The 27,390-nt window shown below is 50.7% G+C and overlaps 1 protein-coding gene across 1 annotated transcript in view; it reads left to right on the top strand.

Moving 5' to 3' along the window:
• Positions 1-27,390, top strand: part of LOC121484351 (phospholysine phosphohistidine inorganic pyrophosphate phosphatase) — a 123,785-nt gene that overhangs the window by 5,539 nt on the left and 90,856 nt on the right. The window contains exons 2-5 of the mRNA XM_041743503.1: positions 7,199-7,386; positions 11,184-11,337; positions 20,221-20,284; positions 21,210-21,302. Of these exons, the coding sequence (XP_041599437.1) occupies positions 7,199-7,386; positions 11,184-11,337; positions 20,221-20,284; positions 21,210-21,302 (499 nt within the window). The remainder of the gene's footprint in view (positions 1-7,198; positions 7,387-11,183; positions 11,338-20,220; positions 20,285-21,209; positions 21,303-27,390) is intronic.

Here is a 27,390-nt window from a genome sequence, read left to right as displayed (position 1 = left end):
TCTGAGGCTCAGGCAGGTCAGAGAGAACATGTTGGGTGGCAGGTGAGGTGGTTACAGGCACAGGAAAGAGGCACCTGGGGTTTTGCAACGGCTCTGGCTTTGGAGCCTGCCCGATGTCTGTTTGACCTCATCGCTGTTCCCTGAGGTCACCAGCCAGCTGGTTGGGACTGAGAGGCCCAGCCAGGGCCCAGCCATGTGCGTCACCCTGTCCTTTGTTCTTTCTCTTCTGTCCATCCAGACTTTGGACTCTGTTTCTTGCCTGAACTCTGACGACACAGTGATGTGCATCGCTGCCCACAGAATGTCAGATGGAGAATGGGGAAGGACTTTAGGGTCGGGGAGCAGCTGGCTGTCAGCCTAGCTGAAAGGTTTGCCCTGGTGGATTGTAGGAAGGAAGGGGAAGGTGCGGCGGGCCCAGCCCCAGCTACTGGCAAAAGCTGTTACTGGTGCCCCTTGGCGTTCCTGGTCGAGTGGTGACACCAGCATGTGGGATGGCCCACGGCATGCCCACACCTGGAGAGCAGAGGACCAGGCACTGCTGTTACCCCATGTCAATGGCTGGGATTCAGGGACCCCAAGAGTCTGGTGTCTGGATGCCTGGCCAAAGGCATTTGCCAGGTGCAAGTGTAGGACCCCAGCTGGGAAGCCAGACCTATTCTCACGGGGCAAAAACCCTTCTGCGGCTGCTCGAGCCACGAGGCGGCTCCCTGACCCCAGCTGAGGCCCATCATTGGGGCACTTGGGGAGCCAGGCTGGGTCCCTCCCTGAATCAGTGTGGGCGCCTCTTGGTAGGCGTCAGTGACTGTTTTTCTGCTGCAAAACTGTTCCTGTTCCACTCGCTCCTGTTTGACCTTCTATTTTAAAAAATTGGGTTCTTAGAGCAAATAAGTACTTTGCAGGATTCACTTCTTCCAAATGTGTGTTTTCAATCCCTGTGGCTTTCCATGAGAGAAGCAGCCAGAGATCTTAAAGTCAGACAGCAGCTGGCACGGCCGTAGAGCGCTGCTCAGGCTCGCATCTGGGTGCCGTCAGGGTCGCTGGGACTGGGGTTCGCTGGGGGCCTTGGCCAGGCGCTGCCACCCGTGTTTTGGTTCATAACACCCGCCTGAGGTGCTGTGAATGTCACTTCCTCTCTGTAAGGAAACTGAGGCATAGCTTTGTTTATCTGCTGCTGTTCCCCTTTTAGTAGTCCTGCCTCCCGCCCCACCAGAGAACCTCTTGAGCTGTGGCCCCAGGGGCAGAGCAGGCCAAGGCAAGGATGGGGGGGACTCCCCCTCTGTGACCCTCAGTCCCCCCCTCCTGGTCACTTGTCACGTGGGAGAGGGTTCCTGACCCCTGAAGTAGAGGTGGTGGTGGCCCCAGCTGGAGACCAGAGCTGTGGCCCAGGGCGGCCTAGGGGGGCCTCATGCAGCTCTCAGGAGACCAGCCTCGGAAGGAGAAAACCAAAGAAAGCACACTCAGCTTTCTCTTGAGGCAGAGAAGTCACCCGTCCCCTCTAGGCACTAACTTCATTTGTCACAAGTCTAACCTGCCAGCCGGTGGCCTCATCTTCTCATCCAGGACCTGCTCAGCTCGAGGCCTCCTCCCTCCACAGTCCCGTAGAGGCCTCTCCTCCTGGGTGGGGCGTGGGGATTACCTGGGAGCATGGGCTTTCTTCCCGAGCTCCTCTGGGTACCGGAATGATGTGGTTCCTTTACCAGGTGGGCCCATCAGATCTGCAATTTGGGTGAGTTAGGGACTCCCACAGAAAGGCATTGTCACCCTCCAAGAGCTGTGAAGATGGGCTGTGCCTGGGCACCTGGGGGATTGGGGTCCGGGGGGCTTCCTGGAGGAAGGGAAACATGAACCTGGCCTTGAAGGATGACTTAAGGTGTGCCTGTAGTCAGCAGCCTCTGGGTGACCGGAGGCCTTGTTGGGTCCCACGAAGGTGACAGCTTCCCTGGGACTGGAGTGAGGAGGGAGGATGGGCACAGTCAGGAGGGCCTTGTCTGGGGCAGCCTTCTTGCCGTCCCCCCCCCCCCCGGGTGGCCTCCCCTCCCAGCCCCTCTGTGGCGAGCCAGAGAGGACAGTGGGCTGTGGAGCTATGCCAAGGTCGGTCAGGATGTCCAGTAATCGCCCTAGTGCTCTACCTGCTATGGAGCCATAATGAGAGGGTTTCCATTATTTTCGGGTGAGCGCCCCTGGCAGATGCCGACAGCCAGCAGATGTGTGAGGTCCGAGGTGATTTGCAAGGGACCAGTTCATGTGATGCACAATAATTGCACCAGGCGACGTTGTCACTCAGAGGCTCGTCCTGGCCTGCCGGGATGAGGTAAAGGTCAGTTCAAAGATCTGGTGTGGCTGCAGGAAGTGGGGGCAAATCCCACTCTTGTGGGACTCCTGGGGAGGAGGGGGCAGCAGGCTGAGGTGGTGCCCGGGGTCTCAAAGGGGCAGTGTGGCCAGAGCCCCACCTGGGGACATCAGAGCCCCACAATAGAACACCTGTTCCAGGAGTTCTTGGGTTTTGGGGGTGTGTGAGGATAGCAGCCTGTCCTGGAGCTGGGCCCAGCCTGAGGCTGAGATCCTGGAAAGTTGCTCTCCCGCTCTTGCTTGCAGGCTGTGCTCAAGTCCCGAAGCCGTGCCTGGCTGGAGCTTTCCTGACATTCTGAATCCTTGTGGTCTAGGGCCCCTAAGGCCAAATCTGTGACATCTGGCAGCAGACCCGGCGGGAGATGCTGAGGATTTGGTTCTCTGGCTGTCGTGTCTGTTCACGCTGCCACAACAGAAAACCACAGGCTGGGGGGGCTTCCAGCAGACTTTATTGGGAAGCCCAAGATCTAGTGCCAGCAGGGTCTGTTTCTGGTGAAAGTTCTCTTCCTGGTTTCTGGGGGCTGCTGTCCTCATGTGGCCGCCTCTGTGCAGCAGAGAGAGATCTCTGGCGCGTCTTCTAAGGACACTAATCCTGTCCTATCACAGCCCCAGCCTCCTGACCTCACTTAGCCCCCATTACCTCCTTAGGGCTGCAGGATGGGGGACACGACTCGGCCCAGAGCACTGGCCATTCAGGGCCTTCCCTTCAGTGCCAACCCGTCATCTCACGCTCTTGTCCCCCGAGCACACTCATGTGTGCTCCATGCACGCTCCTGGGCTGCTGTGTCTTACATGACACTTCCCTTATTGGGACCATGCAGGCCTGGGCATGCCACCCTGTAGCTGCCACCGTGTGGTCGGTTCACAGCTGTGGGCTCAGCTGCTCACAAGCCGCGTGACTTTATTGGTCTCTGCCTCTCAGAGCCTCTGTTTTGTCAGCGGTAGAATGGGGACAGTGGTTGTCATTTCTTGGCTCATTGTTCGTTGAGCTCATACTTCAGCCTGCACGCCAGGCCCAGGGGATGTTTGTACAGAAAAAACCACGTGGGTCTGGATGACATCAGATCACAGATGCTGATCCCGAGGCAGGGCTCAACGTAACATTGTCATCATCATGCTTTATTCTGTTACTAACACACACTTTCATTATTTTCAGTGATTGCGAGAAGCAGAGAGAGAACCTGGGACTCGTCCCAAATGGTCAGAAAGGGGGTGCAGTCGGCCGAGATGGGATGAACAGACTCACAGGGAGGGGACTTCCTGCACCTTTCGCACTCAATTTTTTCAGGGATTGATTTAATCCTAAAACCAGTACTTTGACTTTAAAGCACGTGTTTTGTGAACTTAGGTGAGTATTTCAAAGGACACCCTGTGGCGGAAGTGTCCCGAAGTGAGTTGTGTTTACTCATTTGTCATCGGCATCTGAAGTCACGTTCTGAATAGCAGATGTGAGGCACTGTCATCTCACTGTCACACCGATTGTTCACTGTTCTGAGAAGGTCACATCATAATTCATTAGCAATAATTAGTCCCCCGACACCCCTGCACTTCTTCGCTCAACTGCTCCATTAACTTGGGTGCGAATCACACATTCCAGGCGCCCATCAATGAAGATCCGTCCATAACGCACAAGGTGATGCTATTAGTTACAATATATTAACTGCCTAATTTAAAAATACAAAAGCTGTCTTTATGAAGGGCAATTAACCACTAAGCGTAATTGATCATTCATAACCCTCTGATTAGGAAAGACAAATATTAAGAAAGGACTGAACCACCTGGGCTGTTGATTAAGACATGGTTAGACTTGAGGTGTGTGTTCACTGTGTTGATGGTAGATCTACAAATTCCTTTCCAAGGGGCACCTGTCAGCTCCAGTGCTTGGAGGGTCAGGAGGCTCATCATCACGTGGGAACACCTGCCTGTTTCTGATGGGGCTTGTGAGGGGGCTGGAGGCCCAGGACACCCTTGGGGGGAGGCAGTAGGTGTGTGGTACTAAGGAAGGGTCCCTCTCACTGGTTGTTATTTGGATTTTTTCATCACTCGGTCGTTTAGTAGTTGGGAGCCTGCTGCGTGCCGGCCCTGTGTGAAGCAGGGATGCCGAGAATGGACCAGATGTCATTGTTGATCTCATGGAGCACAGAGGTCTGGGAGAGAGACAATAAACAAAGATAAAAGTTGGAATTGGAGATACTGGTTAGCGTTATAAAGAAAGAAAAATACTGGCAGAAGTAGGATGAGGGCAGCATCACACAGGGTGGACAAGCGGACATTGGAGAGACCTGCCACCTTTTCCCAGGTCTGTCATCACTAAGGAGCATTGCATTTGGAGCTCTCTGCCCCCCCAGGATGGTGCAGATTGCCTGAGGCATCCCTACCCATTCAGTGAGCCTCCTCTCCAGCCTCATTTTCTGGCTCTGCTTCCATACCCTGGGCTGCTCGAAGATTCTGACGCCTGACCAGGTCCCAGGAAGGCAGGGCCTGCATTGCAACTGCTCCTCCCTCTGCTCCACCCACCCTTCCCTGGCCATCTTGTCTGCACAATTCGAGTTGGAGCTGGCTCTTCTGGGAAGTCTTTTCTGAGACCCCATCCTGAGAGGAGACCTTTCCGTGCTCTGGACCCGCCTTTGTGGGGTAGCTGTGGTGGAAGTGCTTCCTGTTCCTGACTCTGTATCAGTTCCAGGACCCGTGTTAGGGCCAAGTAGGAATTAGCCCATGTCCCCGGTGCCTCAGATCCAGGGAGAGGGACAGAAAGTTCTTGACCTTTCTAAGACTCACTCCTAAAGCAGGATAGAAAGTATGTTACCACTGGGGTTGAGGCAGAGTTGCATTTTTAGGGTCTCACTTGCCCAGATGGAGGTTGATTTCAAGTCCATAGTTCAAGTAACTGGGTCTCCTCCGTGTGTTACTTCTGCACATGGGCCATCTGTGAGTATGAAATTGGAGTGTGCAGCTCTCGTACATGGGTATTTATTGATAAATAATAAATGATAAATTATGCACTTAACACTGTATTAAATGTATTATTTATATCATAAAAAATGTAAAACCTGAAAGGATGGCTGAAAAGTAAAAATGTCTTCCTGTGTGTTTGGAGACCGTTGACATGGATGTATTTAGAGACCTTTTTTTTTCTTTTAAGATTTTATTTATTCATGAGAGACACACAGAGAGAGGCAGAGGGAGAAGCAGGCTCCCTGTGGGGAGCCCGATGTGGGACTCGATCCTGGATCCTGGGATCACACCCTGAACTGAAGGCAGACGCTCAGCCGCTGAGCCACCCAGGCGTCCCTAGAGACCTATTTACGAACAGTGCTAGGTGGCGATTAGTATACTCAGTTAATTTTCCTAGGGTTTCCCAGGCCACCTAACTTGTAGCCTGGGGTCTTTTCCACGACCCCACACGGCAGCTCTGCACAGATGCTGAGTAGGACTCTCCTCTTGCCCTGGCCGAGGCTTGTCCAGGGAGGGCTGTGTGTTTAGGCCCTGGGCCCACGTGGACAGCTGCCATCATACTTGACCCCTTGCTTGGGGACTCAGCCATGCCTCCTTTCCCGTGCAGTCCGCTCTTCCCTCCGCTGGGTGCTGCTCCTTTGCCTCTTCCTAACCCCCATCTGTCTCTTCATCCCGATCCAGTCTTTCAGAGCACTTCTCTGTCCACAATCACAAATCCCCCTTCCTTTGCCAAGTTTCCTCCCACTGCCTGGCCTGTGGCCCCCTTGGGGAGCCTGCCTGTGTTCTCAGGTTACAGTTCTGGGCACTGGCCCCCAGCCGGACACTTAGTAGGTGCTCAGTAACTGGAAGGGCTGGATGTTGTTGCATCTGGGACCTCTTTAGGCATCTGCTTTGTGGCTTTGCATTCCGAGAACCTGCCCAAATGCAGCCAGGATGCAGCAGGTATCCTGGGAGCTCAGGAAAGAAGAAATGTGGGTGTAGCTGGCCTGCCGCAGCATCTCCGGGTCGTCTGAGGTTAATGCTGGGCTTGCAGGGGCTCCCTGGGTCCCCTCTGTCCATCCCGGGATCATCCGTGTACCTGATGAACATCTGGCAAACCTTTCTTCAGCGACAGCAATGAGAAGACACACTGAGCCTGGTCCCTCAGCCTTTGCACTTTAGGGGAAGTACGGATCCAGAGTTAATTAGGCATAGGTAGCTCACCTGCAGAGTGCAAGTGCTAATCACAGTGGAACGGTCCAGAGAAATTACTGTGGACATTCACAGGTGACCTCTAACCAGGCTGGGTGGGTGGAGTGGTGGAGGGGACATGTCCAGGGGGTCTCTGGAGGTGTTTGAATTGCCACGTGTGGAGAGGCAGTGTGTCCTAGGAGAGGGAACAGGGATGTGTCCCAGGAGTGGGGATGTGTCACAGAGAGAGTGACAGATGTGTTCTAGGTAGAGGGATTAGAGGAGATGCTTCCCAGATGGAGGGTGTGGAGATGAGCCCTAGGCAGAGAGTGGGCACATACCCCGGGTGGAAGCAGGAGGTGTGTGTCCCGTGTGGGAGTGGAGGGAATGTGTCCTAGGCCGTGGGTGTAGAGATGTTTCTCTGATGAAGAGGTGGGGACCTGTCCCAGGCGGAGGGAGCGGGGATGCACCCCGGTCGACAAGCTCAGTGAGGATGGAGAGGAGGGGTGTGGGGCATGGTCGAGGTTCCCTGGAAAGGGTGGGCTCCAGCTCAGCAACCCCGTCCAGCACCCGAGGGTCAGCCGAGGCTGGCCTCAGGGAGCTGCCGCCGCCTGGCCCTCGCTGGAGGTCCCGGTTGCCCTTGGGCAGGGACCACCTAGCTTCCTCCCCAGAGGCCACATGTCCCAGTGCTGACAGCACCCCCTGCCTTTGTTCCCACTTCCAGATTGAAGCGGTCCCGGCTGAAGGTGAGGTTCTGCACCAATGAGAGCCAGAAGTCCCGGGGCAACCTGGTGGGGCTGCTTCGGCACCTGGGCTTCGACATCTCGGAGGGCGAGGTGACCGCCCCGGCCCCGGCCGCCTCCCTGATCCTGAAGGAGCGAGGCCTGCGGCCACACCTGCTTGTCCATGATGGTAAGCCCGCTGGATCCTGGGCGTGGTGGCGGCTGAGAGAGGGTGTCCCTCTCACCTGTCTCAAGCCACTGGGAAGGACATGAACACTTGGCTCCTGCCGCTGGTGCTCATGGGCCTGTGAGGTGGAAACCTCATGGGCTTCCTGCTGGGGACCAGGACCCTTGCACCCCTGGCCTTGCACCAGAGGATTCTTAGAGGCACATTCCTGTCGGAACAGTTTTTGCAGAGCAAAACCCTGAGCCTGCTTTCTTTGTTCTAGAATGGACCGAGGGGGCAGGGAATTGTCAAGGGGGCAGAATTCTAGCTTTCAGGGTTTGGGGGAGCAGGTAGGAAGGGAGGCTACCCCCCAGCCTTTCCCCCCCACCCCCAACCCTGAACTTGAACTCTTTGTGAAAACCAGCCCTGCTCTGGCAAATGGCACCAGGTTTACATCCTGATCTTAGTCTAAATGCAAGGAAAGAGCCCTTTTGACCCTCAGTGGGGAGTTTTTCTGGAAAGAAATGGAAGGAGCAATATTATCTGGTGCCTTCTGAATATTTAAAAAGAAGAAACATAAGCAGTGTTTCAGAATTCAGGACACTTCCCTGTCGATGCACTGAGCCCTCTTTCTTCCCCTGAACTTGGTATTTTTATTTAGGAACCACTGGCAGAAGCAAGCATACTTTTCTGCCTCCCGGCAGGAGTGGGGCCCCCAGAGGTTGAGGGTGCTCCCTGAAAGGCCTGAGTGTCAAATCCATAGCGCTGGTGCCAGTTGAGGGCAACATGCCCAGCCTTTAGAAATCCTCTTTCTCAAAATCCTTCCTCTGTGATCTGGGATCTCTGCCAGTGTCTTTAGAACAGGTCCTCAAAGAAAGAGAAAAACTTAAGAAAGAAAATATCCACCCCTGGGGCAAAGGGAGGGATGGGGGTGGAATGAGGTGGGAAGAGGAGGGAAATTCAGGATTTGCCTTGAAGGGCGCATTAATCGATGAGTCCAAGGAGCTGATATTAGAGCTTGAGCAGATGCACCTCCTCGGCTGCAGTCCTACATCTGTTTTCCATAAACATGCCTGTGTTTTCAGACTTCGAATCTTTTTCCAAGTTTTATCGTTGATGGATTCCACCCCCCCGCAACATTTTATTATGAAATTTTCAAACATACAACAAAGTTAAAGGAATTCTACTGGGAATATTTATATGCTCATCACCGTGACTTTACCAATGACATTTTACTGTATTTTCTTCATTATTATGTCTACCCATCCCTTCGTCCAACTTTTCATCTCATCTTTTTTCTTAAGATTTATTTGTTTATTTATTGGAGAGAGAATGAGTGCGTGTGTGGCATAGCGGGGAGGGGCAGGGCGAGGGAGAGACAAACTAAGCCGACTCTGTGCTGACTGTGGAGCCTGACACAGGCCTTGATCCCACGACCCTGAGATCATGACCTGAGCCAAAATCAAGAGTCGGACACTTAACTGAGCCACCCAGGCGCCCCTTCATCTTATTTTTTTGATGCATTTCAAGGTAAATAGCAGATGTCGGTACACGTCCTCAAAACACTTCAGCACGTCATTAACTAGAGTTCAACATCTGTTTACATTTTGTTCTCTTGATATAAAATTTATCCACAGTGAAGTACAAAAATCTCAAGTGTACTTCTGCTGAGTTTTGACAGACGCCCACTCTGTGTATCCCAGACCCCTGTCGTGCTCATGATGCTCATGATCTAGAGCTTTACCATCACCCTGAAAGGTCCCTCATGTGCTGCCTGGCCAGTCCCCATCCCGTGACCCTTCAGAGACACACACTGTTTTGATTTTTTTTTTTTGTTATGAATAAGTTTGCCTCGTATGGATTTTTATATAAATAGAATCTTCCAGTATCTAGTTGTGTCAGGGGTTCTCCAGACCTCAGGCCACCCTGAGGCTTAATGATTTGCTGGAAGGACTCACAGGTCTCAGAACAGTTGTCAGACTCAGTTACCAAAAAAACACAGATTAAACTCAGCAAAGTGGGGAGAGGCAAACTCCAGGAGAATCCAGGTGCCACCTCCCAGCGGTCCCCGCCCTTGGAGTTGCCCTGAGACACACTTAATTCTCTAGCAGAGCTGTGTGATGGTACCTGCGACGTGTCATCACCCGCAGAAGCTCCCTGGAGCCTCATATCCAGGGTTTTGATTAAGGGTCGGTCAGGTAGGCACACAGCACCTGTGGACTGACCTTGGCTATTCAATCTCCAGGCCCCCAGGGCCTCAGGCATGGAAAAAAACTCTTGTTTTTTTTTTTTTTTTTTTTAATATTTTATTTATTTACTGGAGAGAGAGCAGAAGAGGGGCGAGGGGCAGAGGGAGAGGGAGAAGCAGACACCCTGTTGAGCAGGGAACCTGACGTGGGGCTCGATCTCAGGACCCCGGGATCATGACCTGAGCTAAAGGCAGATGCTTCACCAACTGAGCCCCCCAGGTGCCCTGAGGACAGCCTTTCTTTGGAATCCACGGGGTCAGAGCAGCCCCAACAATACTGTAGTTGGGATGTAGCCGTATGGTTGCAGGTATTTACTCTTTTTGGTTGCAGAGTGCTGATCCGTTAAGTGAACATACCACGGTTGGTCTTTCCCCTGTTGATGGACACCTGGCTATTTGCAGGTTTGGGCTATTAGGGAGGAAGTCTGCTAGGAGTGCTTCTTCACAGGCCTTTTGGGTAAATACCTAGGAGTGGAATTGCTGGGTCAGAGGGTAAGTGGCTCTTCAGTTTTTATCAGAAACAGCTAGCCTTTCCCCAGAGGACTTTATGTTCCGGCCAGCTGGCTGTTGCAGGCACCCTGCCTCCCCACCAGCGCTTGGTGGTGTCTGTCTTCGTAAATCTTGGCATTCTGGCAGGTAGGACGGGTTATCATGTGGTTACTTCGGTTTTTAAAGCCAGCAAGGTCAATGTCTTTTTTTTTTTTTTTAAAGATTTTATTTATTCATGAGAGAGAGAGAGAGAGAGAGAGGCAGAGACACAGGCAGAGGGAGAAGCAGGCTCCATGCAGGCAGCCCGAAGTGGGACTCGATCCGAGGACCCCAGGATCACGCCCTGAGCCGAAGGCAGACGCTCAACCGCTGAGCCACCCAGGCGTCCCTGAGCCACCCAGGTGTCCCAAGGTCAATGTTTAATACCAAGATAGGCGAGAGTGTGTTTTTTCCTAGGAACTGAAGGCATAAGGTCACTGACTCAGTTTATCCTTGCAACTTTCAGGATTTTAATTTAAAATTGAGAGCAGAGAAGGCAAAGGAGGAAGAGGCTTTGCTAAGGGGATTAGTGAGCAGGGACAGCAGGAATCAGCTGTTGCTCCTTCTTTTCAGCACCTGTATATGTCTCAGCTCTCCTGTCTTCTGTGGGGTTGGGCCAGAATGTTCAGTGTCCTTACTTTGGGTCCAGCTGTACCAACCCTATAAAGGTTGCCAGCAGCCTCATTTCAGTCTATATGTGGGAATCTGTGTCTTCTAGGCAAACATTCGTACTCAGTTACAGAGCTGTGGGTTTCCTGCCTGTGGGTATGAAGTGAGTAGCCCCTGGGGTAATGCCGGTATTGGGGCGGGAGCCCCAGGGACAGGCCCATCTTTCTCCTAACAAACCCTAACTGTGGGGAAGGGAATTCCTTTGTCTATAAAGTGGGAATAATACCCCTTCCTTGCCCACCTCCTGTACAGCTGTGAGGATCAGGATGCGCGTCTGAGAATGGGGCAGGGCACACGTGGCTGACAGGTGTCCCTGGGAGGAGGTAGGAGGTAGGCCACGTCACCCCAGGGCTTTATTCCCTCCTTCTCTTTCCAGGAGTCCGCTCAGAATTTGATCAGAATGACACGTCCAACCCCAACTGTGTGGTCATTGCAGATGCCGGAGAAGCCTTTTCTTACCAAAACATGAATAAAGCCTTTCAGGTGCTCATGGAGCTGGAAAATCCTGTGCTCATATCTCTGGGAAAAGGGTAAGTCAGCTTCAGGAGGAGCGTTTCTGGCTGCTTTGACGACACTCTGTGGGTCTCTGGCTTATGGAATCAGTAAACGATGCTGAAAAGAGGGTGTGGAGTGGGCGCAGGCTTTGCCTAATGCCTTTTTCTTGCCTTTTTTTCTTCATTTCTTCCTTCCTTTCTTTTAATAACTTGTGAGGAAATGAGGATCCTGACTTCAGGAGCTGGTTGGTCAGGCTGCCATGTGGGCACTGGGCTGGGAGGGGCTGGAGCCGGGCAGGGTCACTGTGGATGGGGCGGCGGGGGGGGCGCCTATCGAGGTCTCAGAGCGCAAGTGCTGACTGTCCGAAGGTTAGGGGGGTTTGCACGGGATACCACACTAGGCACGAAGATTGTGTCCAGGGGACACCGACATAGTGAAGAGAGGGCTCAAGGGCCCGGCCTAGTGAGGAATGCTCTGGGCCGGGCTCCACATCTCTGGGCACAGATCTCTATAAAGTCATGATTTTGTTAGCAGCATTTTCCTCTGAGCCTTTAGCACAGTCCTCACTGTATTTGTCTTTAAAAGAAAAGAACAAACCACGTTGGTTATTTTTCTCAACATCTTTTGCCACCAAGACAGCACATGTTCATGGAAGGAAAATTAGAGCATAGAGACGAGCAAAAAGAAGAAAGCAGAAAGTATTTCCATTCCACTGCACAAGAAAACAGCTGTCAATGTGTTGCTGTGTTTCTTTCCAACTGATTTCTGGCCCAAAGAAATCATTACAGAGGGACGTCCTCGGAGCATCAGTATCAAACCTGACCTAGTTTTGTCACCCGGTTTTTGTTGTTCACCAGATAATACATTGTGAACAACTCTCGACTCAATAAATAAACGTCTCTGTGGCGTCGTTTTCCTGTAATCTTTTTTTTTTTTTTTTTTTTTTTTTTACAGGATATCCTGTAGTTTCTTAAACCGATGCCTGGTGATGTCCATTAGGCTGATTCTGATCTTTACACAAAGTAAGGCCACGATAAGCCTCTTTGTGCGTTTAGGATGATGTGCGCCTCTGAGGTGCTCCAACACGTCATCAGGTTGCTTTTCAGAAAGCTCTGTAGGCTGACTCTTATTGACAGACGTAGTGCTAGGATTTTAGAATCACAGGCTCATAAAGTAGTAGGGACACCGTAGAGGCTGGCCCCAGCCTCTCGTGCTTGGCAGAGATTTGGGGGCCGCCTCTGGGGAAGGCTTTCCCAGCTTCTGTTCTTTGGGAGCTCCCTGCTTGGGCCTGCCGGATGGGGCCTGGCTATTGCAGTGGTCAAGGGAGGGACCTTTCTTTGGCCACCGGCCATGTCCAAGCACTTGATGTACTCATTTTGTCTAATTCCCACCACAATCCTGTGAGCTATAGGCAGCAGCATCACTGTGTTAGAGGTGGGCTTATCGAGGCATGAGCGCGTAAAGTAAGCCGGGTCACCAGCCAGAAGATGCTGACAGGGCCAGGAGTGCTACCCAGAGCCTGTGCTTGTCACCTCCAGCCTACATTTGAGAGCAGATGTTTGGCCCACACAAGATCTTAAATTGGGTGGGGAGGGGGCAAGTGTGTTTAAAAACTGGGAGATTTTATTTTATTTTATTTTATTTTATTTTATTTTATTTTATTTTATTTTATTTATTTATTATTATTATTATTTTTTGGCTGGGTACAGTATACTTTATTGATGGTACATGACAAGGTAGAGCTCCCCAAGCCTCTCCCCTTCCTCAGGGTCTAGGATGTAAATTGGAGGTCAGGAGATTCTCAGTGTGTTGGGGGATTAAGTTGGGGCAGGGACTCCCCAGCAGCTGAGGGCCTCTCTCTTCCTCTTGTTCTTGCTGGGGCTGGTGGTCCAGGAGGCTCTTACTCCTTGGAGGCCATGTGGACCATGAGGTCCACCACCCGGTTGCTGTAGCCAAATTCATTGTCATACCAGGAAATGAGTTTGACAAAGTGGTCATTGAGGGCAATGCCAGCCCCGGTGTTGAAGGTGGAAGAGTGGGTGTCACTGTTGAAGTCACAGGAGACAACCTGGTCCTCAGTGTAGCCCAGGATGCCCTTGAGGGGGCCCTCCGATGCCTGCTTCACTACCTTCTTGATGTCGTCATATTTGGCAGCTTTCTCCAGGCGGCAGGTCAGATCCACAACTGACACATTGGGGGTGGAGACACGGAAGGCCATGCCAGTGAGCTTCCCGTTCAGCTCAGGGATGACCTTGCCCCACAGCCTTGGCGGTGCCAGTGGAAGCAGGGATGATGTTCTGGGCAGCCCCTTGGCCATCACGCCACAGCTTCCCAGAGGGACCGTCCATGGTCTCCTGGGTGGCAGTGATGGCATGGACGGTGGTCATGAGGCCCTCCACGATGCTGAAGTGGTCATGGATGACTTTGGCTAGAGGAGCCAAGCAGTTGGTGGTGCAGGAGGCATTGCTGACAATGTTGAGGGAGTTGTCATACTTCTCGTGGTTCACGCCCATCACAAACATGGGGGTATCAGCAGAAGGAGCAGAGATGATGACCCTCTTGGCCCCGCCCTTCAAGTGAGCCCCAGCCTTCTCCATGGTGGTGAAGACCCCAGTGGACTCCACAAGATACTCAGCACCAGCATCACCCCATTTGATGTTGGCGGGATCTCGCTCCTGGAAGATGGAGATGGACTTCCCGTTGATGCCAAGTCTCCCGTTCTCAGCCTTGACTGTGCCGTGGAATTTGCCGTGGGTAGAATCATACTGGAACATGTACACCATGTAGTTGAGATCAATGAAGGGGTCATTGATGGCGACAATATCCACTTTGCCAGAGTTAAAAGCAGCCCTGGTGACCAGGCGCCCAATGCGGCCAAATCCGTTCACTCCGACCTTCACCATCGTGTCTCGGGGACGCGGCTGGCACTGCACCAGAAGATGCAGCTGTCTGTCTAACGGGGAGGAGCAGAGAGCCAAACTGGGAGATTTTATATGAAATATCCAGATTTCTGGATTCTTCTTAAAAATCAAAAGATCTGATGGTTCAGGGCCCCACATTCCTGAGCACACAAAAGCTTAGATGAGGCTACTACCTCCATCAATTCCAGCTGATGGTGGACCTCACCACGTCCTGCCGTCCCCTTCACCTAGCTCACCGTCTGCTGTCACTTACCTTGCGCTGTTGGTGGGTTTTCTCATACTATCTGTTCAAGGCTCTGTCTCTATCAAAATAGGCAAACGAGATTTTTTTAAGGAAAGGGAAGGAGGATACATTTCCTTTAGGAACTAGAAATATTCTAGTGTGTTTATTATACAAATAAAATGTGTCCCTCATTAGAATTCTTCACAGAAACAGAACCGAGAGAAGCTAGGTAAGTCCAGAAGCTGCAGGGCAGGCTGGCAGGCTGGAGACATGGCGAAGAGCTGTGGCCTGAGTCCAGAGGCTGTCTGCCGGCAGTTCCTTCTTGCTCAGGGAGGTCACACTGTTCTGTTCGTGTCTTCAGCTGCTTGGATGAGGCCCACCACGGAATGGAGAGCAGTCTGTTTCCTCAGAGATCACTGATTTATTTATTTATTAAGATTTTATTTATTTATTTGAGAGCGAGCATGAGCGGGGATGGGGCACAGGGGGAGAAGCAGACTCCCTGCTGAGCAGGGAGGCTGACACAAGGCTCCATCCCAAGACCCCGGATCATGATCTGAGCTAGAGGCAGCTGTTCAACTGACTGAGCCACTTGGGCGTCCCCAGAGACCACTGATTTAAATATTAATCTCATCTAAGAAAGACCTTCACAGCATCATCCAGAATATTATTTGACCAAATATCTGGTGCTGTGGCCCAAATTGACAGATAAGATTCACCATCCTAGTCCCTTTCCGAGCTCACAGTCTTATAATTTAGAGCACTGTAAACCGTGGAACCCGGCCTCTTCCCTCCAGTTCCAGGCTTGGTCCATCAACCGTCCCTAAAATCACCAACCCCTCACTAGAGAACAGCATAATTAAGAAGCTCTGTTATAACTCATTTATGTTAAAACTTTTTCCTTTAAAATTGTCTCTAAGGGCAGCCCCGCCAGCAGCCTGGGGTGTGATCCTGGAGACCCAGGATCGAGTCCCACATCGGGCTCCCTGCATGGAGCCTGCTTCTCCCTCTGTCTGTGTCTCTGCCTCTCTTTCTCTGTGCCTATGAATAAATAAATAAAATCTTTAAATTAATGAATAAATAAATAAATAAATAAATAAATAAATAAAATTGTCTCTAATTGGGGCACCTGGGTGGCTCAGTGGTTGAACATCTGCCTTTGGCTCAGGGTGTGATCCCGGGGTCCTGGGATTGAGTCCCATGTCGGGCTCCCAGTGTGGAGCCTGCTTCTCCCTCTGCCTGTGTCTCTGCCTCTCTCTCTCTCATGAATAAATAAATAAAATCTTTAGTAAACAAATAAAATCGTCCTTCATTATTAAACATTATTATTCTGGGTTATGGGTAGTAGTCAAAGTAGGTATGCTGTTGAAGAAGAAATGGAAACTGTCGAGTTTTAGCTTCGTCATCCTGCGGTAAATTCAAGAGTAGGCAAGGGCTGGTTTTACAGACCAGCAGTCAGGGGTGCCTCTGACTTATGGGGGCTCTGAGTTGGGTTGGGCGCCCAGAAACAAGGGACAGGGACTGACAGCTTTCTGGCCTCGGTCAGCAGCTTCTCGGGCAGCCCAAGGCCCGTTGGCGTGGGTGGGGGGGTCGTGGCCTGCGAGGGGCCGCCCTGCGCCGGGTAGGCCGAGGAGGCAGGGTGGCCGAGGCACTGGGGCAGAATGTCCTCCTCCTGGAAATGGAGTGATTTACATTTGGCATCTGTTTGGACCGAGAGTGGGAATTGCCTTTGTAATTTCTTCTGTCATGCTGCCGTCAGAAAATTAAGCTGTTTACGCGACAGACTATGGAAGGTTAATGGCTCTTGTGGGAAAGGTCAAGTGGTCATTTTGAAGGGAGGCCGCGCTGAATAATCGGAAGGGCAGGGGACTAAAGCATCAGATCTATCTCCTGCTCCCGCCCAGCCCTTTGCTGGTCGCTTTGGGGCCGGGACACTCGAGTCCCAACCCTGCCTGCTGTCGCCTTCGCCTTCGTTATGCCAGTAACAAAAGGTGGTAGGGCAAGTCTCTGGTTTCGCGACTAACCTGGGCCTTTATATTTAGAAAAACATTAACTCCAGTACTTGTATTTACCGTGTCTCTAAAAATATTCTCAGCTAACAGATGGCCTTCAAGGTGGCTTTTGGTTGTCTTGAGTGAACACCGAATAAAGAAACATTCTGGACACCGTCAAAACAAACCCGGATTCAGTTTAAAGAGAAATTGTAAGGTTTCTAATTTTGATTTATGGAAGTCAGTTTTTTTTTTTAGGCTCTAAAAATGAGCGTAACAAAGACAAGGTTTGTATTGAGTATTTTAAGCCGCGTGCTCGGGTTTTCCTTCCCATCGGGACTAAATTTAAGCTTAAGAAAGTCTCGGTTCCTGTCATTTGGGAAGAAAGACTTTGGGGAGTATGGGCCGGGCCAGAAGTCTTGCTGTGGAGGTGACCTCAGGAGTATTTTCCAGAGGGAGGTACACCTAACTCCTGCCTCCTCCAGCCAGCCCAGGGCACTGGCCAGAGGCCCCTAGAATCCTCAGCTCCAAACAGAGCTGTGCCTGTTGCAACAAGGTGGCGTTGTTTTTATTTTTTTATTTTTTTTTTAATTTTTAATTTTTTTTGGTGGTGTTGTTTTTAATTTGTCCTCTGGTTTCTGGGTCAGCCTGTCCTCACCTCTGTCCTTTGTCCCTGGCTCACCTTGATAAGTCCCTTCCTTAGGGGGCCCCTCCCTGGTCCCCTTTCTGCCCCTTCTGGCACCCCCCTTCTCCCCTTCCCATGGCAGTCATCACACAGATGTGCAAGGGGACAAAGTGTGGTGGCCCTACGAGCACCTGGCTGAAGCCTGGGCCTGCAGCAGTGTCTGACCTCCAGGGTCCTCAGCAGGGTGCTGCTGCATGATTCTGAGAGGGTCCTCGGGGGCTGAATGATTCTGTTTCTCTCCCTTGAGCTTCAGGTCTCAGCTGTGATGTGTCCCCGGGGTGCTCTCGTCTCCCCGTCCCCAGCACGTCCAGCCCTCCTCAAGCAGCTCATGCAGAGCATGGGGTTCCCTTTGGTCATCGCCTGTGCCCTGCCCCTCTGTTCGTGGACTGGTCTGTTTCTCCACCAGATGGGGAGGACCTGGGGGACAGCCCAGGTTTGGGATGGTCACCAAGTCCTGCAAAGGGGTCTGGGGCAGCTGTGTCCTGAATGTCACCAACTGTGGTGCCACCATGTGCAGGACCCAGCACCCAGCATCTCCCTCTTCCTGTAGGCCAGACTTGGCTTTACTTTGCCATTTCTTAAAACTTGGGACCAGCTCCGGAAGGTGGTTTATTGTAGAAATGGGGAAATAGAAGGAAAGGAACACTTTGGTGAGGCCGTGTCAGTGCAGAATACATGTCTGAATTCTGGATTTTTTTAAAGGTTTTATTCATTTATTCATGAGAGACACAGAGAGAGGCAGAGGCATAGGCAGAGGGAGAAGCAGGCTCCATGCAGCGAGCCTGACGTAGGACTCGATCCCAGGACTCCGGGATCATGACCTGAGCCAAAATAGACGCTCAACAGCTGAGCCACCAGGTGCCCCTGGATTTTGGATTTAAGACAAATGCAATTAAGAACCTCTAACCCTGTGTTTTGGGGTCACCCTTTAAAAGGCCCCCAGCACTGAAAGGAGGAAGTAGTTCTCTTTGATTTCCAAGCATCTTCCTGAAGGTATGCAGTGTCCTGGCTGGCCCTCATGGGGTGACCCTGACAGAGGAGCCTGGGGTTCCCTTGGAGACCCATGAGTCCTGTTGTGCCAGGAACCACCCCCCTCCCCATTCCTGGCTCATTGAATGGGCTCCAGATCTCCCCAACAGGACCAGCCCTTGCCAAAGCAAAGCTTTGGCTAAAGCCTTGCAGGCCAGCCTGTGTGAAGTCAGGAGCTGCTGCTGGAGGTGAACATCTGGCAGCAGAGAACACTGATGCTGGCCGAGTGCGGGCGGGCGGTCAGGCTCCTGCAGCCTTCAGGGCCTCGGGGGCAGAGAGGAACACGCTGGACTCCTGGGCGTGCAGAGCTGCAGGATAGGAGACAGCCCTACAGCAGCTCCTGGGAAGCTCACCTCTAACATTTAAATAGGCACAGAAGGGATCCCTGGGTGGCGCAGCGGTTTGGCGCCTGCCTTTGGCCCAGGGCGCGATCCTGGAGACGCGGGATCGAATCCCACATCAGGCTCCCGGTGCATGGAGCCTGCTTCTCCCTCCGCCTGTGTCTCTGCCTCTCTCTCTCTCTCTCTCTCTCTCTGTGACTATCATAAATAAATAAAAAATTAAAAAAAAAATAAAAATAAATAGGCACAGAACAGATCCCATCCCCCAGAGATTGGAAGACTTGTGCTCATCCTTCCTGGCCCAGCTCATAGCTTACTGCCTATCGCTCTGTCTGGGTAAACAGCATAACAATAGTTTCTAATGTTTTTTGAGCAGTTTCTGCACACGAGGCGTCATGTTAAGAACTTGGCGTGCATGATCTCACTTGAGCCTCACGACAATCCATTAGATAGGCACCTGGATCCCCCCTCCCCCCCACTTTTCAGATTAGGGAACTGAGGCCCAGAGGGCTTCAGGGACCCCAAGGCCCACTGTTAAAAAGAAGTAGAGCTGGATTTTGGCCCTGGGGTCAGCATGCCTCACTTGCCTTCTCTTTGGGTCTCTGCATATGTGTTCAATGTCTCCCCGATTTGAAGGGCATGGGAATGAGAGCACTCCTCATGTGATGGGTCTCAAACATTTTAGTGGTGGTCCCAGACTCCCATTAACCCTGCCATTAGAGAGGCACAGATAAAACTACCTTTGCCCTGGGACGCCTGGGTGGCCCAGTGGTTGAGCATCTGCCTTTGGCTCAGGGCGTGATCCTGGATCCTGGGATTGAATCTCTCAACAATATCCCCACAGGGAGCCTGCTTTTCCCTCTGCCTGTGTCTCTGCCTCTCTCTCTGTCTGTCATGAATAAATAAATAAAATCTTCAAAAAAAAAAATAAATAAACGACCTTTGCCCAGGACGCCTGAGTGGCTTAGCGGTTGAGCATCTGCCTTTGGCTCAGGGTAGATCACAGGGTCCTGGGATCGAGTACTGCATCGGGCTCCCCACAGGGAGTCTGCTTTTGCTGCTGCTGCTTATGTCTCTGCCTTTCTCTGTGTCTGTCATGAATAAATAAATAAATATTTTTTAAAAATTAAAAACACTACCTTTGCCCCTTTTTATAGTCAAATGGCTTTGCTCAGAAGGAGCCAGGCTCTGTCCACTGTGTGTCCCAAGGATTCTACCTGTGGCCCGGGGTGGGCCAGACGGTGGGAGCCGGGGCCGCAGGGCACTCCCAGGAGGTCACAAAACTGTCCTAAGAAAGGCAGGCTCCCGCGAGCCGAGCTGGGTCGGTCCCCAGTGAGACAGGGAAGACATAGTTGTCTTCTCGTAAAAGCATCTGGTGCGCGTGAAACCTGCACCTCGACCTCTGGCTGATAGGAGATGCTGCAGGGTGCCGTGGAACTAATGGAGTTTTCTTTTTCAGGCAGCAATTAGGGGTTAATTATTAGCAGTTAGGGGTCCACCACATGCTCTGTGGACCTTCTGCCCTTTCCCAGAACACAGGCCACTTGTCTCTGTGTTAGGGACTGGATCCATCTGCCCCTGGCGTCCCCATAAGGCTGGCAGCAGGGGGCCCTTGGGACTGAGCTGCTGACCCAGTGTCCTCCTGCCCGGGCACCGTGACCCGCCGCTGGGCTCTGTTGGCACAGCTCCCGGGCTCAGCTCACCTTGTCCCCTCCTGCTCTTTTGTAGACGCTACTACAAGGAGACCTCTGGCCTGATGCTGGACGTTGGTGCCTACACGAAGGCGCTTGAGGTACCTGCCCTGAGTCTGTCTGTGCCTTCTTCAGGGATCAGGGCTGCCTGGGATGTTTCTGGTCTTTCTGGAGGTGGGGGTGCACTCCACATCTCACTTGCCCTCTATGTTTCCAAAGTAGGCGCTCCTGTTTGGGGCTTCAGGCTGAGCACCCCCTCCACCCCAGAGCTTGGCCTTTCAGCCGCCCTGGTCGTCACTCTGCTCTCCTGTCCCTTCTGCTCCTCCCCACACCCCAGCCCTGCCTGCTGTGGCCCCGGCTGGCGTCCGGTGTGCTCACTGGGTGCTCTCCTCTCAGACTCTGGCTTCCGTATCTGTGTGGACCACCTGCCTCATTGCTGACGCTGGTCACCTGCAGCACCTTGAGCTTGATGTGTCCTCACAGGACTCCTTCCCGACTTCCTCCTCTAGTTTCCAAGGCCAGGCTCAGATGGAGCCGCTGGTGCCCACTCTGACCCCTCCCGATGGGTCAGCTCGCCTGCCATCCTCACTGCTCTGTTGGCTCCTGCCTACCTGCACTCAGGTGGGAGGGTTAAGCAGCAGGCAGAGAGAGCCCTGGACCCCTTCCCCTGGAGGGCCTGTGACAGAGTTGGGGGCAGGGGAGAAGCAAGTATGCAAATGAGAGCACCAGCGGGGATGGTGGTGGTGGCCTTGTTGGGGTGGCCCACTTCCTGCCATGCTCAGGGTTTAGAGCAGATGGCAGGGGGCCTGTGGGGGTGCCGTGAGCATAGCCGCCTCATGTGGAATCTCGATTCCCTTGCCTCTGAGATGTGTCTCTCAGCCCAAGTGTCCTGCCTCTAAGAGGTCCTGGCCTATGGGCACCCATTTGGGGCACTCTTTCCTTGGTTCCCCAGAGGGAGGCCTTCAGAGTGGTGTTCACCTGTTGCTTCATTTTCAACCCATGCTATGTCCTTTTGTCTTCTGCCAGTATGCCTGTGGAGTTGAAGCCGAAGTGGTGGGGAAGCCTTCTCCTGAGTATTTCCGGTCGGCCCTGAAGGAGATGGCGGTGGAAGCCCACGAGGTAGGGTGGCCTCTCTCGGGAGTGTGTGTGTGGACGCAGCTCTGTCCTGGGAATGCTCTGGCCCTGAGCACTCCGGCAGGGCGGCCTTGGGGCCTGAGGTGGGTTCAAGGGCTCGGGCAGCCTTGGAGGTTGGCTGGGCAGCGAGAGGGGACCCTTCCACCCACGAGAGCTGGTTTTCCTGGAAAGGGGAAGAAGGCCCACAGAGGAGACCCACTGAAGGCTTTCATCCGGTTAAATTAGTTTCAGTAACAGAAAGAAATGAATGCCTATGGCCGTTTCTAAGTGACTTCTGCTTCTTCTGTGGAAGGATAAGAATTGACCAATGTATTGAAAACAGTTCACAGAAGACGTGAGGGGCTGGGGGGCCGGCCAAAGTTCGCGGGCTGCCGTCTAGACCATGCTCGTCTCAGCACCGTGGGTACACGCCACTGCCCACGTCGCCCATAGGTGCCAGCACCGTGGGTACACGCCACTGCCCACGTCGCCCATAGGTGCCTTCACGTGTCTGGGTCGTGGCGGTCAGCAGACCAGCCAGAGGACAGGGGACCCGGCCCGCGCCTTCCACGGGGTGCCGCTGGAGTTCTTGGTGTGCCCACTCTGCGAGAAGCCACTCAGATACGAAGCATCAACAAATGAATTGATTAATGAAGAGTCGGGAATAGCCCATCTAATTATTGATGGCATCCCTAATGTGGTACCTCCGGCGGCTAGGATGACACATCAAAAACAGAAGCAAGAAGCAATGGAGCAGGGGCGCCTGGGTGGCTCAGTTGGCGAAGCATCTGCCTTCAGCTTAGGTCAGGTCCTGATCCCGTGGGATCAAGCCCTGCATCGGGCTCCCTGCTTCTCCTTCTCCCTCTGCTCCCCCTGCTTGTTCTCTCTCTTTCTGTCTTGGATAAATAAATAAATTTTTTTATTTTTATTTTTTATTTATTTATTTATTTTTTTAATAATTTTTTTTTATTTTTTTATTTTATTTTTTATTTATTTATGATAGTCACACAGAGAGAGAGAGAAAGAGAGAGACAGAGACATAGGCAGAGGGAGAAGCAGGCTCCATGCACCGGGAGCCCGACGTGGGACTCGATCCCGGGTCTCCAGGATCGCGCCCTGGGCCAAAGGCAGGCGCCAAACCGCTGCGCCACCCAGGGATCCCAATAAATTTTTTTTTTTTAAAGAAGAAATGGAGTAGCAGTAGAGCATCATTAAAGACAACAACACATACAACTGAATTTTCTTAATACCACTTACCTTTTAAACAGAGTGGCAGTAAGACATGGGGGAGAGGAATGTCTCTAGCTCTTCCTACGTTGACCACCCTTATGGGGTCAGTCTCTTAAGCAAGACTTCGACTCCACGTCTGTGGAAGAAAGCTTCGCATGGTACAACACTTGGCCCTTGCCTACGACCAGACCAATGTGTGTGCACCTCCTCCGCCCTTTGGACTTGGATGGGCATCTAACTTCTTCGGGCATGATTAAAATGACGAGAGCCCAGGGAGCGTAGAGCTTAATGATACATCTTGAGAGTCTATCCCTGGAAGCTCCACTACATGAAATCCTGGAAACCCACTTGATTTGCAGGAAAGGTTCTCTGCCTTGCTGCTCTCAGAGGCCTAGTGCTAGGAGAGGCCTAAGCTGCAGAAGTTTCTTTCATTGTACCTTTCTGCCCTTGTTTTTGGAAAATTCTCCTTTGTAACCACAGTATCAGAAGAAACATTTCAACGGAGTTTCTCGTTGGAAATTAACAGTCCAACTGATGACTGTCCCATCACCTGTTGACTTTATTTCTTACCCCATTCATCAAAAAGTTAATAATTAAAATTTTATATGTTTATTCTAGACCCACAGTATTGGGCAGAGTCACATATTGAGGCTGCCTGAAATAACTCCAAAGGAGCTGTGCAGGAGTGCTTGGAGACTAGTGCATTTGAGCTAGTGTGCCAGAAAACCGCAATAAAATGGAAATTTTATGTCCTTGCAAACATTCTGAGTTTGTGAAATTACCTTCATCTCTTTGGCATCAAATGCTTACATTAGTAATGATAAAATAAGATGATGTTTTTCCATAAAAAATAAAACAAAACAAAAAACCCAAAAAAGCCAGTTCATTGAAAAGACCATCTATAGCAAGATTTAAAGAATATGTGACAATAAAATCATGCATCTTGCCACCTTTACATGATGACTATTTTTGAGACAGATGGTCTTCCCAACATACATCTTAAAAAAAAACCAAAATGACTTTGGTGTCCACAGTACCCCCTACTTCCTGCGTAGTATGGAGTTGGTCCCCAGCAGCAGGTGGTTTTCTGAGAGCATCACTGAAAAGACAAGGGGTATGTGTCTGCAGCCGGCCTTAGGCCGCCCTGATGTCTGTTTGGGACATGGCATTGGGGACAATGTCAGCGTCCTGCAGTGAGGCGAGTGCCCCCAGGATGGTGCTCCCTTCTTGTTGGACTTGGATTTCCCACATGTGTTCGGGTCTAGAGCGCTGGTCTCTCATGGTGCCTGGAGAAGGATGGCCCCTAGCCCTGGAAGCTGAGAACCTCTGCCCCCAAGCCTCCTTGACATCTGTGAATGTCAGAAGGCACGAGGTCTCTGGGCTCCCCAGGAAGAACCCAGGAAATGCCTTGTGAGCTTGGCAGAAGAGGAGAGGCTTGTGCTTTGAATGAACGAAGACCACAGGCATTAACAACCCTGGGTTTTCACGACTTTGTTTCCTAGGACTGAATTTCTGTTTTTATTGTGGCATATTTCAAACATACACAAATAACAGAATGATGCAGTATGGGGAAACACTGGGAGCCTTTCCCCTAAGATCAGGAACACGACAGGGATGTCCACTCTCACCACTGCTATTCAACATAGTACTGGAAGTCCTAGCCTCAGCTATCAAGGAACAAAAAGAAATAAAAGGCATTCAAATTGGCAAAGAAGAAGTCAAACTCTCCCTCTTTGCAGATGACATGATACTGTACATAGAAAACCCAAAAGACTCCACCCTGAAATTGCTAGAACTCATACAGCAATTCGGCAGCGTGGCAGGATACAAAATCAGTGCCCAGAAATCAGTGGCATTTCTATACACTAACAATGAGACTGAAGAAAGAGAAATTAAGGAGTCAATCCCATTTACAATTGCACCGAAAAGCATAAGATACCTAGGAATAAACCTAACCAAAGAGGTAAAGGACCTATACCCTAAAAACTACAGAATGATGCAGTGATTCTCTCCATATATCCATCACTCAGATTTAACAATTAAAAGATTTTGCTAAGGACACCTGGGTGGCTCAGGGGTTGAGCGTCTGCCTTCGACTCACGGCATGATCCTGGAGTCCCGGGATTGAGTCCCACGTTGAGCTCCTGCATGGAGCCTGCTTCTCCCTCTGCCTGTGTCTCTGCCTGTGTCTCTCATGAATAAATAAAATCTTTTAAAAAAGTAAGTAAGAGATTTTGCCAGATTCTCTTCTTTTTCTTTTCTTCGTCTTCGTCTTCTTCTTTTTTTTTTTTTTTAACTTGTGGGTTTTTTTTTTCCTGTTGTATTTTAAATCCCAGATTTGTTGTTATGGTATCCTTTCATATTATAGTACGTCTTTCCAAAATAGATGTTTTTTTTTTTTAGATGGTTATTTTTGACATAACTACAATATGTTAAAACACCTAACGATGGCCAAGAAGCACACAAAAGATGCTCATCATCATCAGTCATTAGAGAAATGCAAATCAAAACCACAGTGAGATGCTACTTCACACCCACTTGGATGGCCATCCATAATAATTTTTTAAAAAGAGTATTTATTTGACAGAGAGAAAGCACATAAGCAGAGAGAGCAGCAGGCAGAGGGAGAAGTAGGTTCTCTGCTGAGCAGGGAGCCTGACGCGGGGCTCGATCTCAGGACCCTAGGATTGACCCCAAGCCAAAGACAGACGCTTAACCGACTGAGCCACCCAGGTGCTCCTATGCATGATAATTTTAAAAACAAAAACAATGGAAGATGGCCAGCGATGGCTAGGATGTGGAGAAGTTGGAGCCCTTACGTGGGAACATTGGCCAGAATGTAGCAGCCACCCTAGAAAACAGCTTCTGGATGAGGTAAACAGAAGCACCGTATGACCCAGGAACTCCACTCCTACGACTGCATCCGGAAGGATTGGAAACAGGTGTTCAAACAAATACTTGTACATGAATATTCATAGCAGCACTATTCACAATAGCCAAAAGGCAGAAACAATGGAAACGCTCATCAGCACATGCACGGATAAACAAAATATGTTCTATTCACGCAGTGGAATATTTCAGCTATAAAAAGAACGAAATGCTGATAAATGCTACTGTGTGGATGAACCTGGAAAACATTAGGGTAAGTGAAGGAAGCCAGACGCAGAAGGCCCCATTTTACATGTTATATGGCGTTTAGGTGAAATATCTCAAATAGGCAAATCAGAGAAAACAGATTAGTGGTTGCTGGGGTCAGGAGAGGGGAGGGGGCACTGGCTGCTGATGGGGAGAATCCCCTTTTGGGGTGATAAAATGTCTCGAACTGGACAGGGGTGGCGGTCATACAACATTGTGGATGTACTTAATCCCACTGATTTGTAGGCTTTAAATGGTTATACTGGTAAATTGTGTGCTATCATAATGGAAAAAAAAAAAGAAAAGCTACCTGCAAAATTAACAGTGATTCCTTAGTATCATCCCATCACCCATATTTAAATTTCCCTGGCTGTCTCAGAAATGTTCTTTCATGTTGATTTGTTTGAATCAAGTCCAAACGGTCTGTACCTTGCATGTGGCTGTTTCATCTCTGGAACTCCTCATTTTAACTTTTTATCCTGGAACATTTCAAGTATCTATGCAGGTAGAGAGAGTAGTATAATGAGCTCCTGGGTAGTCATCACCAAGCTTCACTAATGATCAACTAACAACTACTTTAAAAAACCCTTATTTTTAACTGTTCATTTTGAAGTAATTTCACACTTACAAACGTTGCAACATTAGCACAAAGAATTGCCATATGCCCTTAAGCCAGCTTCGCCAGATGCTAACATCTTACATAACAGACACAGATCGGTGATAAAATCAGACGTCATCAGCCAGCCCACCAGCCTCTTTGTCTGGGACAGTTGCATGTAGCAGTCGCGTCCCCAGGGCCTGCCTTCTGGGCCAGTTGCTCAGCTTTCCCTGTTGGGTGGTTATTTTGTAGACTGTCCTTCAATTTGTTTTTTTCCCCCGATGTCTCTTCACAATTAAATTAATTTTTTATTTTTAAAAAATATTTATTTATTTATTTGACAGAGAGAGAAAGAGAGCACAAGCAGGGGGAGCATCAGGCAGCGGGAGAGGGAGAAGCAGACTCCCCACTGAGCCGGGAGCCTGACGTGGGACTCGATCCCGGGACCCCAGATCATGACCTGAGCCGAAAGCAGATGCTTAACTGATAGAGCCACCCAGGTGCCCTAATTTAATTTTAGGTTTTGCAGTTTTGACAGGAATGTCCCAGAAACAGTCTGTGCCCTCGGTGCATTCCATCAGGAGGCTTGTGACAGTACTTTACCCCCTTGTTGCTTGGGTTCACTTTGATCAGCACCGGAGGTGCTGCGTTCCAGGGTTCTCCACTGCGGAATTACTTCTTGTTCCATGTAACTAATAAGTATCTAGTGGGAAAGCATGTTGACTGTATAAATATCCTCTTTCCCATCATTCTTTTCCCCTCTTAATATTTGTGTCCGTTGATAATTCTTAACCTGAAGCAGTTATTATGGGGTGTTTGCCAAATGGTGATTTTGTATTTCTATCATTCCTTCTGTATTTATTAGCTAGAATTTACTATAAGGAAGAGCTTTCCTCTTTTTCCCCATTGACTTATTTATTCCAACATGGACTCAGGGATATTTGTTTTATTCTTTGAGTTACAGTCCATTCCCATTATTCTTAGTTTTGTTGCTCAGATTGTCCCATATTTGGCCATCAAATAGTCTTTCAAGTTTAACAGCCATTTGTTTAAACTATACTCCACCTGTTCTTCTCCCCTAGATTTTTTTTTAAAGATTTTATTTACACATTTGAGAGAGAGAGAACACAA

Source organism: Vulpes lagopus, chromosome 2 (assembly GCF_018345385.1).
Source record: "Vulpes lagopus strain Blue_001 chromosome 2, ASM1834538v1, whole genome shotgun sequence".
NCBI classification, from domain to species: domain Eukaryota; kingdom Metazoa; phylum Chordata; class Mammalia; order Carnivora; family Canidae; genus Vulpes; species Vulpes lagopus.
The sequence above is the reverse complement of the archived record's forward strand: the minus strand, read 5'-3'. Positions and strand labels throughout refer to the sequence as shown.